Source organism: Leptonychotes weddellii, chromosome 5 (assembly GCF_054177405.1).
Source record: "Leptonychotes weddellii isolate Sample4059 chromosome 5, ASM5417740v2, whole genome shotgun sequence".
Lineage (NCBI taxonomy): Eukaryota > Metazoa > Chordata > Mammalia > Carnivora > Phocidae > Leptonychotes > Leptonychotes weddellii.
In genome coordinates this window covers 51,055,313-51,075,451 of record NC_138373.1, presented here as the reverse complement: position 1 = coordinate 51,075,451, position 20,139 = coordinate 51,055,313, and the positions used below count along the sequence as shown (strand labels likewise).

At 40.0% G+C, this 20,139-nt stretch overlaps 1 protein-coding gene across 10 annotated transcripts in view; it reads right to left on the bottom strand.

Annotated features, from left to right (window-relative positions):
* CACNB2 (calcium voltage-gated channel auxiliary subunit beta 2) overlaps nt 1-20,139 on the bottom strand; it is a 363,494-nt gene that overhangs the window by 116,143 nt on the left and 227,212 nt on the right. For 8 of the 10 annotated variants that reach the window (XM_081820693.1, XM_081820697.1, XM_081820694.1 and 5 more), the window contains one exon: nt 8,929-9,048. In XM_081820693.1, coding sequence (XP_081676819.1) covers nt 8,929-9,048 — 120 coding nt within the window. Of the gene's footprint in view, nt 1-8,928; nt 9,049-9,861; nt 10,821-20,139 lie in introns of those variants that run through there. The other 2 variants (XM_031031243.2, XM_006736343.3) reach the window with 2 other exon arrangements.

Here is a 20,139-nt window from a genome sequence, read left to right as displayed (position 1 = left end):
ACTGGACCTACCGATCGGCCAGACAGCACTCACCACTGAGTTAGAAATGAGTAACCTGAATATGATAGTCACCAAACAGTGTATGGTGTTCATTAAAGAGAAACGGAAAGAGTGGTTTCGTAACTTCTAATACAGACTCCCCAGTGGACACTGAACCTGATGGCAGGAACCATGGGTACCAGTTGTTCCGACTGGGAACCCTGAGCTTGACATGTACCATGTACCAGCTCACGCAATTATCACCGCAACTACAATTGAGCTTCACACCTAGCTTACCGAACGGTCAAGCAGCTCGTCCACGGCAGAGATGGAATCTGAATCCAGGTTTCCCGGCATTCTGAGGCTGTGACAGAGACCACAAGACTTGAGGCACCTAAAATACTTCCTATCTGACCCTTTACAGGAAAAAAATTGCCAACCTTTGGACTAACTTAGGAGGATGATGTTAACCTTGACAGAAGTCAGAAAATGCAGAGAAGGGATTGAAAGAAAAAATGGGGAGCTCAATTTTAAATGGGGGGGCAGAACTGATAGGGACGCCACAAAGAAGATGATGTGACATTATTAACACTAGGGAGAGAGGTTGGGGCAGAGCTGCAGATGAAACGTGGAAGACGAGGGACGTGCAAGACCGTAAAGGGAAAGAGAGCAGTGGCTAAAAAAATCCTTGTGGAGGGGCGCCTGGGTGGCTCAGTTGGTTTAGCAGTCAACTATTGATTTCGGCTCAGGTCATGATCTGAGTCCTGGGATCAAGCCCCACGGTGTGCACTGCACGTTGCATAGGGTTCCACGTTCAGCGGGGATTCTGCTTCAGCATTTTCTCTTTCTCCCTCTTCTCCTCAGCCACCCCTCATTCTCCCGTGTGCTTTCTCTCTAAAATAAATAAATAAATCAAAAAATAATAATAATAACACTCATCGTGGAGGTGAAGCTCTATATCCAAAGTAAAACATACACGGAAGTCCCAGTATGTCAGACGAATGGAGGGAGCTGCTTTGGCCAAATCCATTAAGAATGCACAGAACACAACCTTCTGGGCTCCCCTCTGCCTCTGCAGCAGCTCCTGAGGAACCCATCAGTCTGAAAAGCAATGGCATGCGTAAAGCAGTGAAAGCCACAAGGTCAAGGTCTGAGCACTGAGCATGTAGCTGGATGGACTTCCATAAAAGCAGCAGCAAAGGAGATGGAAAAGGAGCCAGAGAGATACTAGAAACAGGCTTGTGTTGTAGCCAGGAAGGGGATGTGGTAGGGAAGAAAAACAAGGTGAGGCTTACAGAGACGTCAAGGGAACACTTGATGAAAGGTCATTTGGCTTCATTAGAAGGTCCCTGGAGATGTTCAGTCACTATCAGTAGAGAGAGACAGAAATGAGTTTCAGAGAGGTGGGGAAGAAATGAATAACTGGAAAAGGGGGGGGGCGGGTGGAACCTGCTGTTAAGGAAGGTTGGCACTAACAGGAAGTGAACGATGGAGTGGGAAGGAAGAAAGGTGTTTCTTTTAGAAGGTACGGAGGTAGCTCTTTTTCCAAAAGGGGAAGGGAAAAAAAGATGGCAGACTCTGCAGAAAAAGGCTGCAACCATTCGCCAGCAGAATCCAGGTCCTGGGGTCATCCCCTCACACATGGACTCCGGGCTTAGGCACGTGGCATGCTGTCACCAATGGAGCCTCAGCACACAGAACACAGAAGGTACTCGAATAATCCCCCTGGGGCTTGTGCTCGCTCATGTGCTTGTAGCCCTGAAACCAGCATGAGAACGAGCCAACCGGCCCGCTGAGGGATAAGAGACCACCTAGAAGAGGAGAAGGAGCCCCCTAAGCTGACAGCTGCCAAATGCACACCTGCAGGAGGCCATCCCAAATGACCCGGTCACCAGGCAACCTGCCAACTGGCCAGCGATGCACAGAAGAGAATGGGGCCCTGAGGGAAAATGGTGGGGACTTCAAGGTGACGAGAGCCGTTTGTTCTGTGGCAAAAGCTGACGGAGAGAACAAAGGAGGATTTTTCTGACGTCCAAGACAGTCCAGGCACCAATCCAATGCTGTATGTACTTCATGGTCATAACTGCTCAAAAGCATTTCAAAATGCTCTGAAGACACACAGCTTTGCATTTTCCTTTTCTGCCTTTCCAAGTGTCTATCATGAACAAAGATCCCGCAATAGATGTTATCATTACTGTTATTACCATTATTGTCACCTACCACGTGAGATGAGCAGGATTACAGCACCAGTGTTCAGGGCTATCCCTACCCAGTCACATGCACAAGTTTTTGATTTCTTACAGGTAGGAAAAATAGGCAATCTAAGCTAATGTGTATTTAAATTAACCCAGGCTACTGAAGATTAGACCTATTTAGCCAGTCTTCTTCTATTTGGAAGGTAATTGCTATGAGCCAAGGAGAGCTGACAATTTTTCCATGCAAAAATTAAAAGACAGCATCGAGATCGGTGATGGGAAAATAATTTTAGCCTAAAATACCGTCCTAAGAATGTCTACTGTATTTGTGTTTTCTATGATTGCGCTCTGCTGGATTTTCACCAATTAAACATAGTGTTTTCCTATGAGCAGCTTTCTCGTTTAATATCTGCCACATGTTCTCTGGATTCTAATGGTCTCTCTGGTAGGTTTAAGAAAGTATGTAATATAGGCATATACATACGCTTCTCTCCTACCTCCCACAGAATTTACTCAATCAGACACGTTTTCTAAAAACATGTTTAACATTTTTGGAATTAAAAGGTCATCTTCAGGCTGAAGGTGAATATACATATTCATGTTTTCTTCTTTCTTCTGAAAAGGCTGGTTCAGGGAATATTTCTAATTGGGTCACATTCTCCCAATGTCTAAGGGTTTTACGGACAAGGACAATAGGAGAAACACATTTTCTCTTTTCTATACAATATGTTTATTGATAAATACGGGGGAATAAAACATGGTCAACTGAACATATGCTTCTTCCTAAATTTTTTTTTTTTTTTTTGAGAAACTATAAACCCACAGACAAAAAGAACAGGAAATGAGAGGAGACTTGACAAAAATGTAGACTATAGAAAGTGACAGTGGAAATTAACAGAATAGAAAGAGTGAGAACATAAAGTACCAAGAGGCTGGAGACTCTAGTCTGAGAACATGAACCAGACAAGAGGAAAGACATGCCCCCCCCCCCCAATCCACCTATAAAAGACCAGCAGCTAAGAAGCTTTGCCATTGGACTTAGAGCTTCCAGTGGGCCTTGTACATAATTAAGAGCAAGACATTGTAGACAGCCAAAAAGCACATCTTTGAAGAAAGTCTCCAGTATGTAAACATAATACCAAATTTTAAAAGTTTGAAGAACAGTGACAGTACAGGAAAATTAAAATGAAGAGCTCATGGGATGTAAGAGAGAATATTACAGCCACAGAATAAGAACAGTGAAGCTATAAAAGGGGAGAGAAGAAAACTCTTAGGAATCAGAAATTTTCAAATATAAAAATTTCAATGGATGGGTTTGAAGATAAGTGGAGAAAGACTAGACAGTAAAACAAAGACACAGAAAAAATCCGAAGAAAGTTCTAATCAAACTAGAGAACCAGAAAAAGAACATACAGTGGGGAAAATGATAAAAATCGGTCACTCTCCAGAACTGAACTGATGGCCCTTCACAATGAATGTTCATATAAGAAGCCGGGCACAAAAAATGAGAGCCACACCAAGGCAAAATTTCAAAATACCAAAGGCAGAGCAGTCCTTGACATACTGCAGAAAATTAAAAACCAAAACCCCAATGACATTGGTGAGCATATCAACAGTGTTGGAAGGCAAAAGCAACAAAATAACATCTTTATAGTTCCAAAGAAAAGTATTCATCATACCCAAATATTATACCTAGCCAAACTATGAATTAAATGTGAGGCTAGAATTAAGACATTTTCAAGTTGGCAAGATCTCAAAAAAAAAAAAAAAAAAGAACTTTCTCTAGAAGGTTCCATGTTTTCTTGCTGCCAACCATTTCCTTATGTTGGCATTTGCTTACATTACTTATTAGGCCACTGGCCACTTTCTATTTATCAGCTAAAGTCCATGTCCATTCTGGAAGGACTTTCTGTTCCCGCCAGTAGGGGGCAGTCTTCCCACCCCGATGCTCCTGACTTCCGTATGGTACTTCTACTCCACCTATCAGCATGATTTAAGGCCAAGACTTTTCTCCCTAAACGAACAGTAGAAGCTTTCTGCAGGCTGCCTATTTCTTCCTTGTAGCTCTGGCCTCGTAGCTCGTGTACTCACTAACGGTGCCTAATATAATTTCTTTATCAAGGAGACATTCACTGATGAGAGAACGGTGGATTTAAAACTTCACGGTAATCCATTCTACTAAGAATACTGCATTGAGCCTACTTCATGTCTGCTCCAATCCCTTCTACATCCGGACTTCCTAACTCAGAGTCTCTGCACAGAGAAGGGATCAGTTCCGGGGAGTAAGAGTGAAAAGAAAAACAGTATTCCTACATTTAAAAAAAAAAAAAAAGATGGTCCGATGACCCAGCAATTTCACTCCTAGATATACACGTGCGAGAAATGGAAACTTAGGTTCATGCAAAAACTTGCACACGAATGTTCGTGACAGCATTATGCACAATAGCCCAAAGTGGAAACAACCCAGATGTCCACTGAATGATAATGGATAAATAAAATGTAATATATACACATATAAATAAATGGAATATTATTGGGCAATAAAAAGGACTGAGGTACTGACATATACTGCAGCTCGATGAACACTGAAAACATCACTAAGTGAAGGTAACCAGTCGCAAGAGACCACTCACTGCAGGATTCCTTTTATATGCGAGATCTACAGAGACAGAAAGTTGGAGTGGCTGCCTAGGCCTGAGGGGGTTGGGAAGAAAGAGGAGTGAGTTCTATCTCAGAACACGGGATTTCTTTAAGGGGCAATGAAAATGTTCTAAAGTTGATCGTAAGGATGGTTGCACACCTCTGTGACTATACCAAAACCCACCGAATTCTATACTTTAAATGCGTGAATTATACCTCAGTAAAGCGGGCTTTTCAAAAAGATCGCTATGGGAATAAATTAAATCCATGTATTCCTTGTCTTGAAGGCAAAAATCAAAGAGCTTAAACAAGGCAAGATTTGCAAAGGATGGCAAAACTGAAAAGGAACAAAACGTTCATTTTGGATGAAAACAACTTAAAAAAAAAAAAGTCAGGTTAGCTGATTTTTCTTTTTCTTTTTTTTTAAATGTTTTATTTATTTATTCATGAGAGTCAGAGAGAGAGAGGCAGAGGCAGAGGGAGAAGCAGGCTCCCCGCCTAGCAGGGAGCCCGATGCGGGACTCGATCCCAGGACCCTGGGATCATGACCTGAGCCGAAGGCAGACGCTTAACCATCTGAGCCACCCAGGCGCCCTCAGCTGATTTTTCTTTGCCTGAAAATACATACATAATTTGTTCACTGTAGAGTTTACCAGTTTAAGAGAAACCATAACAAAGTGCGAGTAAAAAGTACTGGCTTTTACTGGAAGCACAGGGTGCCTGGTTATAGAACCTTTTGTAGGTCACTTAATTTCAAAAGGCAGCATCTCTAGTCTCACTCCTTGCCAATCACCTTATTTCACAGACCTGTTCTTGAGGACAGTTAATGGATAATGTAGTTCATATTTAAAGAGGGCCGGGTTCTGAAAGCACCACTGAAGTTTCTCCCAGGCATTTGCCCAGTGATCTTACTGCACGTGATCTGCGGGGGGCAGGGAGACAGAGCACCCACTGAGAAAGCCTTCCTGCTGGAGGGATGCTATCTAGGATGGCTGTAACAGAAACGCGGAAAACTTCTGATGCTCCCAAGATGGTCATGCAAAGTGTTTTAAATGATCTAAAATTAAACGACGAATTCATAGATTTTTAAACTTTAAAAGCTTCGTTTTAAAATAGGGCCCACAAAGTCGTACTGACACAAAGGCACGGTGGAAGGCAAAGAGAGAATATAAGCTAATGAGGGGTGCCTGGCTGGCTCAGTCGGAAGAGCACATGACTCCTGATCTCGGGGTCGTGAGTTCAAACCCCATGCTGGGTGTGGAGATTACTTAAGATCTCTCTCTCTCTCTTTTTAAGATTTTATTTAGTTGACAGAGAGAGCGCACAAGTAGGCAGAGCTGCAGGGAGAGGGAGAAGCAGGATCCCCACTGAGCAGGGAGCCCGACGCGGGACTCGATTCCAGGACCCTAGGATCATGACCTGAGCTGAAAGCAGGCGCTTAACCGATTAAGCCACTCAGGGTGCCCCAAGAATAAAATCTTAAAAAAAAAAAAAAAAAAAATAGGCTAATGAGAAAGCCACCTCCAATCCCTCTTTTGCATTCCTTCTTCAGGGGTCCTGGAATTAATAAACCAGACCTACCAAGCCATGAGTTCACATAAAGTACACTTAAATCCGAGTCCTTCCATGGTCTTTCAGAATATATTCAAATTCTCACCTATCCTAGTGTAACTCATTTGAATACATCAAAGGTTTAAGATATGGACCTAATGGCGTGCCTGGGTGGCGCAGTCCGTCAAGCATCCGACTCTTGGTTTCAGCCTAGGTCAGGATCTCAGGGTCGTGAGATCGAGCCCTGTGTCCAGGTCCTCACTGAGCCCTGAGTCAGCTTGAGATTCTTTCTCCCTCTTCCTCTCCCTCTGCCCCTCCTGCTTGTGCTCTCTCTAAAATAAATAGATGTATCTTTTTTTTTAAAAAGATACCAACCTAATTTTAAGGAAGAAAAATGGATGTAAATTAACCATTTTCATTAAACAGAGGAAACATTTCTATTGTTTTGCCTTTGTTTTAAACTCTCTTCGTTTTTCTTTCATCTTCTACATTACTTGTAATGATAAACTTTTTAGCCTGTATGACAAGTAACATGAACCTGGTTTGATTTGGGAAACAGGATTTTGGTCCACGCTGGTTAAAAGATATTTAAAATTTCTACGCAGCTGCGTCACTTAATCGAGGACTTACAACACACAGTTATGGACAAAAACTCCCCAATCAGATAACTAAAGACTTTGAAAACCAAACCTCTAAGACAGTGGGTTGTATGACCATGTGATATGAATCTGAGAAACTGGTTAATTTGGGTATGTGAAAATCACATGAATAAATTAGTGCAAATAAAACACTCTTATTTCTGGAACACAGACTGTTATTTCTTTTTTTCCCAGACTCTTCTTTGCACCCTGGTGCAAAAATATAGAAGAATTCAGATTCTCAATCTCAAGATATATTAGCTACACTGCACACTTGTGGCCATGAACTTCACTAGTCATACATCTGTTGTTTAATCTTCTCCATTACTTAATTTTTTTTTTTATTGTGTAAGAACATTTCACAAGCGATCTACCCTTTTAACATATGAAGTGCAAAGTACAGTAGTGTTAACTCTAGGCACAATGTTGCACAACAGATCTCTCGAATTTATTCATCTTGCATAACTGCAACTTTCTGTCTGTTGATTAGCAACTCCCCATTTCCTCCTCCTCCCAGTCCCTGGCAACCACCATTCCCCCCCCCTCTGCTTCTAGGAGTGTGAATGCTTTAGATGCTTCCTCCAAGTGGAATTCATCCCTCTGCGATTGGCTTATTTCACCGAGCATAATGTCCTCCAGCTTCATCCATAGTGTCTCATCCTCATGTTTTAAATGGGTGAAGCCTGGTAGAGCAGATTAGTTGATGGCAACCGGGCCACACCTTTCCTTATCAGTTCCTCGCTCCCGCTGTTTATGGCTTATCTTGCAGTCAAGACGGTGTCAGATCTGGAAATGACTTCCCTGCCCGCTGAGGTGAGAACACTGTTTTGATGTATGGAAAGACTGCTTTTTAAAAGTCAAGGCCTCCTAGCAGTGCCTCAGTAAACTACTATGGCAACTGTGCTAGGGGCCATGAATATTACATAAGGGCCGTCCATGCATTCAAGCCAGAATCTCCAAGCCACAATTCCCATAGCAACACACAGAGATTTTACTCATCTCAGAGATGAAGCAGCCAGCAAGAGTGCCTAATGCCATCCTTGGTTTTTTTGCCCTTTTTTTTTTTTAAAGCAAGATCAACACAGTACTTATTCTTTCTCCAAAGCAATATTTTTTTTTCCGAAAGAAAACCACGAACCATATGAAATAGGTTCATTTCAAAAGTTACCCAGATCACACAAACCAAGGTACCGTAAACTTGAACAACAATCTACACTTTTAGAAATAGCTGCCATTCGAATGACTGCATGGGGAAAAGAATTCTCATCGTTACAATCAGTGAAATGAACCACCATCTTGGCTAAATACTGTACTTACAGATTTTATATCTGATTTCCAGTCCCCCATCCACATATACACACTTTATTATACAATGAAGAACATGTTTGAGGAAGGAACATTTTTAACTGATAAAATATTTAACTGCTTTATTTTTGAGAAGCATAATGCAATCCATTTTTTCAATATAAGAAAATACTACTATAAAACACCTATGGATTAAAATTTGGGGGAAAGATTGTTCAAGCCTAAGAAAATACACATTACCTTGAAGAAAGTTGTTTTTCCAAGCAGAGAAATGGTTGACTGGAGAATTGAAGTGAAATCATTCTGTTATTAGAAGCAGATTTTTCCCCTTTGTATATTTGGGGATCCTTCTCTGTGTGTTTAAATAAACTATCCACCCACAGAAATGAGTCGGTTGGATTATAAAACAACATAAAAGCCAAGACCACCACTCATATATCACACTTCCTTTTTCTACCAAGGAAATCAAATACACTCCATTTCTTGCACCTGTTTAAAATCAGACAATGAAATACTGTAAGAGACCAAACATACGCTTTAAAAGAAACTTCCACAGGTGGCCCATCACAGCCCGGCACGACTGGCAAAGAAAGAGGTTGGCAGAGGAGAAATGGTTTTACCTTTGCCTTTTCCAACTGGGCCTGGGCCTGTCGCTCTGCTTCTCTGCGCACTGCCTCCCGATCTTCCTCCAAAGAAACATCTGAATCGGATGGACGGCTGGTGTAGGAGTCTGCCGAACCCTTGAGAGAAAAATTTGCATTTTAAAAGAGATTCCATCTATGATGTTTGCATTGGAAAAGTCTCATTGACACAGCAGTTTGCTTCCTAGATTCTGCTATAAATTCCTGAAAAGAGCAGAAAACAATCCATTTCGGGGCAAGCCATCTAGAAACATCGTGCTCTCCTTGACAGACCATTCTCTAGGATAGTTGTGCCTACCAAGGGACCATTCCTTCCCAAGGCTTATGCTCCAATGACTATCCTTTCTGGAAGCCAGAGCAAGTTCCTTTATAATTAAACCAGCTCCGTGGTGCAGTGCCCGGCTGAAGGGCACAGAGGGGTTTCAAGGATGCCTTCAAGAACAGACGACATGCTAAAGCAAGTATTTACAACGGGAAAGGAGATACGTCTACTAAAAAACAACATAAAAGAAAGTCTAACGCGTTATAAACTTGAATTCTCTACCATGACTCCCGTTTTAACCCTAAGCATCCTTTTGTACCTTTCCATTCACCTGATACCCTCACTGACAAAACTGTAAGACAACAGTAGCCAGCTTCACTCCATCCTTAAGCAACACATTTTTCCATAGCTTTTAAATCGACGTTTAATAAAAGCTGCCTAAAGTAAACACCTGCCTGGGATAGCTGCTCTGGCAATAAATCACAACATCGGAAAAGGAGCTCAGAAAATTATAGGACTCTCCCTCGCTCCCTCTCTTGCCATCAGGATCATATTACTAAATCACAGGAGCCCCTGCGAGCACTCACTGTAAGGACAGCAGAAGCAGCGACAACATAGCGTCTCCCCCAGACTAAAGCCCTTGAGCTTACACAGATATCCGAATTCTTCAGCCTTCCTCCCTTGGCTCTTTTCAGAAGCCTGATCCAGGTGGCCTTCATTAGCCAGACAGCGCCTTTCTCATCCGCAGCTGCAGCCCCGGGCACAGATCCTCAGTGCGCGCTGAGCCCTGGAGCGCCCCGGCTCCTTTCCTATCCATGCTCTGGGCAAGCCCCTCTTCTCCGTCCCTTCCTGCCCCCGGGGCTTTCACGCCCTACCCCGGAGGACTCCGATCCAAGGAGATTCTTATTTTCCCATTCCGGGGGTGGGGGGGGGTAGAAAACAAACACTCGAATGCCTTATATTGCTTTAAAAAATAAAGAACACTTCAAGTGCATTCAAAGACAGGCATCAACTCGTTCTAAACTTGACGGATCTCATCACTCTAAATATTCTCTTCTCTGCTCTGGGATTGTTACAGGAAATTAGTTGTAAGAGAACCTTTTTTTTTTAAAAAAAAAAACCTAGTGCAAAACGTATGCAGTGACATTTGCAAGTGCAAAGTTCAAGCCTTATCTTCAGAGATCTGGAGGGGGAGGGCGGAGGACGCACTCACCGCACTGGGCATGCTCCATATGTAGCCTTTTTACGCAAATGCTACATCACACTGTTAGTCTATGTCAAATTGCCATTTTGCATCCGAAGTGTAAACAGCTGGAAAGGGCTTTTCGGTTCTATAGTAACAGGCACATGGTATGTCTGTCATGCTGCTGTTGCAGATGAAACATTCTCTCAGAGACAAAGCATGCAATCTTTTCATTTAATGATCCCTTTCCATTACCCTGCTACCGAGAAAGTATATCCTCTGCCATACGACAATTCAAAAATAAGCAATATTACACACACGTTATTGGACAGGAGAAATCAACGAATGATGCTCATCAGTCATAACACCAACCTGCTCTTGATTGCTTGTGACTTCCCGAACAAGATGCAGGAGACAGATTTGCCCATTTAATTAGGACATGAAAGTAATCACAGCTCTAAGCAATGAGTTTAACTGAGCTCAAAATGACTTTGAACTGTTTCTCCAACTGAGGAACTACTGTTTGAAAGTCCTTAGAATAAATAACAGTATGAATTTTCAGAACAATAACTATGAAGAAATTGCAAAGCTTGGTTGATTAGCTCGAGTTAAGATTTACAGAATAATTTAGTCCAAGTTCTTCTTATACATAAGGTGATTGAAGCTTGAGAAGATACTTATTTTCTCTACTAATAGGATTACATTTTTAAAGTTTTATGAAGAAATACACACTTCTAGATTTCTTAAAGTTAAACATAAAATTCCATCACTGCTTTCCAAACTACAGTTTTGTTTGTGTGGTGGGGAGGGGATTATTTTATAAAGTCACATGCAAATGAAAGGTGTTTTTAAGAAAATCTTTGTTACTTTTTCTCTCTTCGTTCCTTCTTCCTCCCCCCTGCCTTTCGTCTGTGGACTAAGACCAATCTTCATGATGTAAATGCTAGAAAATACAGTAGAATAGAGGCTTTTGAATAAAAGTTACAGACTGAATGCACCTTAATTGTGGTATCATAAATAAACAGTTTATATTCTTATGAAGTGAATGCAAAATGCACGGGAGATGCAAAATGCATTGCAATTTTTTATTCCAATAAAATTCACAAGGGAGATAGGAATTTTCTCCCACCAACACACATCCTAGGGGATCCCTCATCTTCCCAGAGGGTTTCTCATAGCAGGAGTAGCATGGTACAAAATTACCAGGAAGCACAACTCTCTCCCAAAAAGGGCCTCAGGCCCCATTGTCACAAGTGTTGGCATTTTAAACCCAATCATCCTAAGGAAGTTTCAGTTCACACCTCAGTGAGGATACAAAGTTTCCGTCATTAAGAACCCCCATAATACGGAGAGGAAGAGCCTAACACACATATAATTGTGCGCTATCCCCTTCCCTTTTGAAGAAAATAAGATTTAAAAAGTTCTTTGCTAATGATCAGATGTAGCTTTTAATTGCAGTCATGTTGACACCTGTTTCCAGGTTTAAATAATAAACATTAAAAAAAACTACAGTGACCTTTGGCCAAGATCTTTTGAATATTTGCAACAATATATTAACTTTTGTCTCTTTTACAATGTGAGATGTGACTCTCAACTGATGTGTAATGCAGCTTATGGAAGGAGCCACGTTACTTTCATCATTCTTTGTATATGTATTAACAATAGCAAAACGGCCAAGTCTTTTCATTATAGAAGTTACATGAACTCACTGCAGAGAGAGACACAAATAGCCGGGACTTTAAATTCTCCCACCCAAAGATAACCACTATTAAAGAGTAGCATGTTTTAGCCTCCAGACTTCTTGCATTTTTGAAAGTCACCCTCCTCACATGTGCATTACAATTAATCTGCTTCCTTCTGGGAGTTGGATTTATGCAGTTAGAAGTAATATATCTAATTAGGCTTTTGCCTTTGGTACCATATGGACGTTCTGGGTCATTCGGCCTCAAGTAGTCTTCAGCCAGGACCGCAGGAAGGCTGTTCCATAACTCCAGAACAGGTTCATTACAAGATGTACCCTTGATCTCTTGGGCTGCTACAGTGTGATTAGCTGGTCTTTTGTAGTTTTGTCCTTGTGGGTACCTCACATGTTCAGCTACAAATAATTCCTTTTCTACACCTTAATATTCTCATTCCTCATGGTACAGTTCCAAAATGTAACTTGCAACGTGATGTCTACCAAAACTCATCCCGGATCATTCACTTTTATCCTCAGAACTCTTACTCCAAATATGTGTGCTTTGCTTATGGGAAAGTTAGTTAAACTGGATTAACTCATGCTTTTTAAAAATTTTTATTATTATTATTATTTTTTTTTTTTTTTGAGAGAGAGAGAGGGAGAGAGGAGGTGGTGGGGAGGGGCAGAGGGAGAGGGAGAGAGAGAATCTTAAGCAGGCTGCATGCCCAGCGTAGAGCAAAAGGCGGGGCTCGATCTCAACAACTGTGAGCTCATGACCTGAGCTGAAATCAAGAGTCGGACGCTGAACCGACTGAGCCACCCAGGTACCCCTAACTCATGCTTTTTATCTACTCTCCAGTTTTTGTCTTTTTCCAATTTATGCCAAATATGTGCACAAAAATGTGTCACCCTTTTCCTTTAACACATTTTTTTTATATTTATAAAGTTTGCTTGTTTGATGCTGTACTCTACTGTTTCAATCATATATATTTCCAGCACCATTTTTCTTGAGCGTTCTTGTTCTTGTATTTTCTCTTTTAAAGACAAAAGGGTAAGAATCAGCCTATTCAGGAGTGGCATCTTGGATCCCAAAGTGCTCATCTATTTCTGTAGGAAATCTTCATATGAAGACTAAAGCAAAGCTCTTGGGCAAAATCAATTTCTCATGGTATCCCAAGGCTACCCTGAGTCTAGATAAATCTATGTTCCATCCCAAACCCTCAAGACTTAAAATGACCCTCCACATGTATAGGAGGATGCTAAACCAATGGCAAGTTTGACTTCAGTTGTTTCCTCCTGACCTGCCATGGGATGATAGACATCCCATTGCCATACTCTTCAGGCCCACGCTTTTAGGAAAAAGCAAAATGGGACAGTCTTCTGAGGCCAAGGACCAATGGGAAAGAGTTCTATCTTGTATTGTCTGCTTGCATTAGCTGGCAGAGATAATTCTTTTATTTCTCATATTGTCACCTCTTTCCACAGGTCAGAAGAATTTTTTTTTCTGTGAAGAGATCTGGATCTCTAAAAGAATGAATTGCTAGCCCCTGCACTGTTGAGGTTACAACAAAACCATAAACTGTTTACTAATGATGACAATTCCTGACTCAAAAAATTTAAAAATGATACAGACTATTGAGATGAAGCACATTTACATGAATACTGTATAGTTTAGTTTGCAAATGTCATGGAATTACTATTCATACCCATTCAATTAATGAAATTCTCAAATGTGACTGGCCTGCTTAATGTGAAAACATTAAGCAAGGTGATGGTAATAAATCCATGCGAGTTCATACCTGTGTGGTAACTTTGATGATTATGTAAAAGCTAAAACAGTAGCTGCGATTTTCTCAAGAGCACAGGGAAATTTAGAAACTTTGTGTAATTGCCCTATGTACTGACAAAAAGACTAAATGTTACCAAAAGCAAAACCAAAACCCAACCACATCCATTTACTGAGTACTTACTACTTTGTTAAAGTGTACGTGCTCTGACTCTAAGTTAAATGCTGGGAATATGACAGCGGAAAAGATGAAAGCTAAGTTTCCATCAGGGAGCCTAATAATCTAGTTGAAAAGGAGACTAATTTTTTAAAGTAATCAAAGAAATAATCCCAACAAGAAAACACAAAACAGGCTGAGAAACAGAATAATGGTGAGCAGAAGCTATTTTAGTTAAGGTGATGAGACAACATTCTGAGATGCTATTTAAGCTGAAATATCTCACAAGAAAAAAAAAAAACAAGTTAGCTTTAGGATGTGTTCAGAAAAGCGATGTTCAGGAAGAGGGAACAGCATCTGCTAAGGCATGAGGACAAGAAATACTCAGCAGTTTGAAGAAGTAAAAAGAGATCAGTGTAGCTAACATGCTCCTTTTTCCAGAGTATTTATTTCAGTCTCTCCCCCTTTATTCCCCTCCTCTTTCTCACTCTGCAGGTAGATACACACTCAAGCACACCTGCAAAAGGGATTTTGGGAATCCTTCTCATTTATGTGGCATCACCTCACAGAAAAACTCCTTATCCCTGTGGCATTTAAGTTGTCAGTAAATTCCACATTATGAGGAAAATCATGTCTTCTGAGACTTAAACAGAGTTCTCAGATTTTCTTCCTTCTAAATCCAGCGCTATCTCCTAAGAGCTAAAGTCAGTCCGTTTTTGAGATAGTGGTATGTTACATTAATAATTAGAGCAATCCATTTATTAAGATTAGGCTATCTATATGAATGATCATAATAATTGCTAATTTTTCATGAATGCTTTAACACTGTGCTAGACACTGGGCTGATATATATAACACATATTATATTATATATTAATATTATATATTAATATTAATACTAAAATAATAAATATTTTTATTTAGTAATATTATTATTTTATATATATAATATATAATTATAAATACAATATAATTATATTTATATATTATAATATATAAAAATATATAATTATAAATAATTATTATATTATTAAAAATAAATTTTAATTTATTTTAAAATTGAATATTAAACATAATTTAATATTAAATTTTTAACTCCATTGTCATTGATGAAAAAACCAAGGGACAGAGAAGTTCCGTGACCTGACCAAGGTGACAAAGCTAATAATCAACAGAGGTGGGAGGCAACTTTTAAACTGAATTCAAATCTGAATTCAGGTTCTATGCATGCATCAGTTCATAAAAATAAAAGCCAGAACAAATCCCTACCTGCAACTAATGTTTCTACTGATTGAAAATATCTCTTTTTCTGTCTACCAGGCATGCATATAGCCATTTCTAATGGTCATAAAATGCCAAAATGACTTCCAAGTTCTTCATTCTGTCTTTGCTAAACCTAGCACGCATGCACGCTCTCTCTCTCTCTCACACACACACCCTACATATACATCCTCACAGAACCTCAGATTTTATCTTCCCAAGAGGCACAATGAAGGTCCAATGAAACAGGTAATTTCTCATTCAACAATGTAATGCTGTTTTGTGCAAAGAAGGATTCAAAGAGTTGGCTGCTACCCTGAAATTTTCCTCCCCTCTTTTCATCATTTATCTACAATGGAAAGTAGATAAGTAGAAGAGGAAAACAATGGAAGTCAAGAAACCAGCTATTTAAATTTCTCTCTTTTCCCTGAAAATGAACATAACTTTGGCAAGCTGGCCTTCGGTAGCCATTTTGGCAGCTAATCTTGCCTGAAGCTGGCTGGAATTCAAGCATCTTCTGAGTGTATGTTCAATAGGAACAGTTGCTGGTGTTCAGCACTGAAGCTGAAGTTATTAAAAAATACAAATCAGAGACAGGACTAACTTACCAATCTTTAAGAAGAATATTTTTGTAAAAAAGAGTAATATATTAAAACACTGTTACCACCCAATTATTTCTTAAAGGAAGGGCATGGTGGCTGTTTATATTTTGCAGAAGAACCCCTGTCCAAAATTTGCAAAATTTGACGCCATTAAAAAGAACCATTTAAAAAAAGTTAAAATTAGATGGCCATTTTTAATGTTAGTTTGAGTTTGTGATTTTAGGCATAGGATAAATAATTTCTCTTCATAATTACAACACTGTGTGTGTGGGGGGGGTGCGTGTGCTGAGGGAGGTTTGTAGGCCTTTCATATATATTTACTGATGGTGATAGTAGATGACAAAAATGTTTCAGGCTATATAATTTCTTACCTAAAACTTTACCTTTCAGCCATGAAAATGGAAATGAGTAGGCAAGAAGCAGAAAAATTGCAGCCTGGGAAAGCTGACTTTTCCTAAATTATTGCTGAAAAAATTTTAAATTAAATGAGGGAAAAGGAGTGAATGAATCAGACATAGGACATTTTTGGCATAGGAACTCATGGTGAGTATAGATACTGTCAGAAACTCTGCATGGACATCACTACCTTTAGTCTTCCCACTGAGTCATTCTAATCAGCACACACATGCTCTCACTCCTCGCTGCCCAAGAAAACCTTCCTTTGACTCCATGTTCTCTGCCAGCTCCCATCCCATTTCTTTGCTCTCCTCTGCAGAAAAAAATGCCCCAAAGATGTTGCCTATGCTCCCTTCAATTCTCTTCTAGTTTTCTCTTAAACCTACTCTCTCCTTGCCCTCCACCATCACTGCTCATCAAGGTGATCAGTGACAGATGGCTAAGTCCAAAGGGCAATTCTCCATGTGCATCTTTCTTAACCTATTGGGAAAACTGAGCATGGTTGTTCAATATCACTCCCCATCCTTTATTCCCTTTCTCAACATGGCTTCCAGAAACCACTCTCTCGGTCTTTCTCTGACCTGTTGGCTGCTTCTTCTAAGTCTCGTTTGCTGGTTATCTGCTCTTCGACCCATCTGCGGCAGCCTCCTTCCCACACACAGCCTCCTTCTTTCTGCTCCAACCTCACTCATCACTCATAGGCACCAGGAATGCTCTGTCCCTAGATTTCCACAATACCAGCTATCACCACCTGCACTTCTTTGTTCAGACTTCACCTTCTCCATGAGGCCTTCCACGACCATCCTACTGAAAACTGTAACCCCCAGGGCTCTCCAGTATCTCTAATTCCACTTACCCTCCTCTACTTGTGTTTGTAAATGGTGCTTTTGCCTTCGGACATACAATGTAATTTACTTAACGTTTATTGTTCAGGGTCTTTCTCCCTCCAATAGAAACATCCATGAGGGCAATATTTTCTTTCCTGTTTTGTTCACTCATTTACCCCAAGTGCCTAGAATAGTACCTGGTACAACATACATGCTCTATAAATATGTGTTGAATGAATGAATAAGGGTTACCAGAGAGAGAGCCTATTCTCCCTCACATCCTGTATCTCTAAGCTCTTCCACTACAGTATCCTCCTTAGCCTTCCTAAACATTTCTAAATATTCCTAAATATTCTCATGTCACCTCCTTACTAAAAAAACACCAACAGCAATCTGACCCAGATTGTAAATGGCTAATAAATACTTGCTACAGTGAGCAAGAGAATAAAATTAAGACTTCAGCCTGAAGATATACTTGGTGTTTTATCGTAACCCTCAATAAATACCAACTTCATGAACTTAATGTAAATGTCAACTATGATCAGTTGGTTAAATAAACATGTTCCATAACAAGCAAGCCACTTCAAAAAAAAGTCATCACACTTAAAATTTATACTGCAACCTTCTTCCAAGAAATGTAGGAGAGATTTTATATTTCGAAAATATGACTAAGGCTTATTTTCTATGAAGATCTTCTTCTCTTTTATTTTATTTTATCTTATTATGTTATGTTAGTCACCATATAGTACATCATTAGTTTTTGATGTAGTGCTCCATGATTCATTGTTTGCGTGTAACACCCAGTGCTCCATGCAATACGTGTCCTCCTTAATGCCCATCACCGGGCTAACCCATCTCCCCACCCTCTCCCCTCTAAAACCCTCAGTTTGTTTCTTTTAGTCCATAGTCTCTCATGGTTCGTCTCCTTCATTTTTCCCTTCCTTCATTTTTCCCTTTCTTCTCCTAATGTCCTCCATGCTATTCCTTATGTTCCACAAATAAGTGAAACCATATGATAATTGACTTTCTCTGCTTGACTTATTTCACTTAGCATAATCTCCTCCAGTCCCATCCATGTTCATGTAAAAGTTGGGTATTAATCCTTTCTGATGGCCGAGTAATATTCCATTGTATATATGGACCACATCTTCTTTATCCATTCGTCTGTTGAAGGGCATCTTGTCTCTTTCCACAGTTTGGCTATTGTGGACATTGCTGCTATGAACACTGGGGTGCATATAGCCCTTCTTTTCACTACAGCTGTGTCTTTGGGGTAAATACCCAGGGGTGCAATTGCTGGGTCATAGTGTAGCTCTATTTTTAATTTTTTGAGGAACCTCCACACTGTTTTCCAAAGTGGCTGTACCAACTTGCATTCCCACCAACAGTGTAAGAGGGTTCCCCTTTCTCCACAAACTCTCCAACATTTGTTGCTTCTTGCCTTGTCAGTTTTTGCCATTTGAAGATCCTCTTCTCGTTGATTGTACTTCTTCATTCCAGGATTTAAAGTTCCAATCCTAAAATGGCCAACGACCCAGTGTGTAGCCATAGGAAAGTCATATAAATATTCCCCAGGCTAATTTCCCCCTCTGTAAAATGAGTATAAAAAAAATCATTGCTACTAGAAAGAATATTCTTAAAAATTTTCTTACAGATGGTTGAAAAAACACTGTAAATATGACATTTTGTATGACTGTTTACTGACTGTTACTTCTCATGCATTAGCCCTGCGTCTCCTATGGGGATCGAGTTTAAATTCACAGCAGAAAACGTGACTATACATACAATGTCTAGTCAGACGGAGTGTTCAAAAAAATCAAGCCAGCAGAGAAGGAAGATATTTCTTCAAGAAACTCTGGGTAATATATTTAAAAGAAACGCAACTGACTAACTGGACAGATATATAAAACTTTGGAACATCTTAATGGACTCTCTACTACTAAATAAAGGTCACATCAAAGGATGACATGTCCAGCAGTGAGCTTTTCCTTGAGTGGCAGAACAATCAAACAATAAATCTTGGCTCCTGCCTTCCAGGGTGAATGCTCCCAGGTGGCAATGAACAATCAATCCAAAGACATTAAAGCATAGTCATCATATGTGTCCTCCAGGGAACCACACAGCTGTTAAAAGGGATATGGCTTCAGTCCTTAAAGATTTTACCCTCTAAAATATTTTTTGCATAGGGGTGCCTGAGTGGCTCACTCGGTTAAGCATCTGCCTTTGGCTCGGGTCATGGTCCCAGAGTCCTCGGATCAAGCCCTGCACTGGGCTCCCTGCTCAGTGGGGAGCCTACTTCTCCCTCTCCCGCTCCCCCTGCTTGTGCATGTTCTCCTCTCTCTCTCTCATATAAATAAATAAATCTTTAAAAAAATTTTTAAAAATGTTCTTTGCATATACAAAAGTTATATTAATTGATAAGAAAACAGTCAAAAATCAGTAGATATAACTAGACAAAGTTATATTCACAAAAAATCAACTTTCACAAAAAATCAACTAGTCACAAGCATCTGGAAAAAGTGTTCAGCCTGCTAAATGAAACACAATACCATTTCCTCATTAAATGAGTTCTCTCTGCAAAGTACCAATTCACAATGTTATGAGGATACATTAAAACTGATGCTTTAACATCTTGTTGATAGTGTTTTGACTTTCATTAAACCCTTTGGGAAAGCAATGTTCTTTCTGTTTGTATCTAGATGTGTATCCAGACTAATATGTATTTAAACTAAGGAGAAAATTCTAAAATTATGTTCCATACAACATGTAGATTATTATATAATCTTAATAATAGTTACAAAGCCTACAGAGCATTATAGGCAAATGTTAATGATGATTATATTTGGTTAAAAAGATAAAGAAATTAAAAAACTCTTTCATTTATTTTTTTTAAAAGATTTTATTTATTTATTTGACAGAGAGAGAGAGTGCATGAGCAGGGGGAGCTACAGAGAGAGAGAGGGAGAAGCAGGCTCCCTGCTGAACAAAGATCATGACCTGAGCCAAAGGCAGACGCGTAACCCACCGAGCCACCCTGGC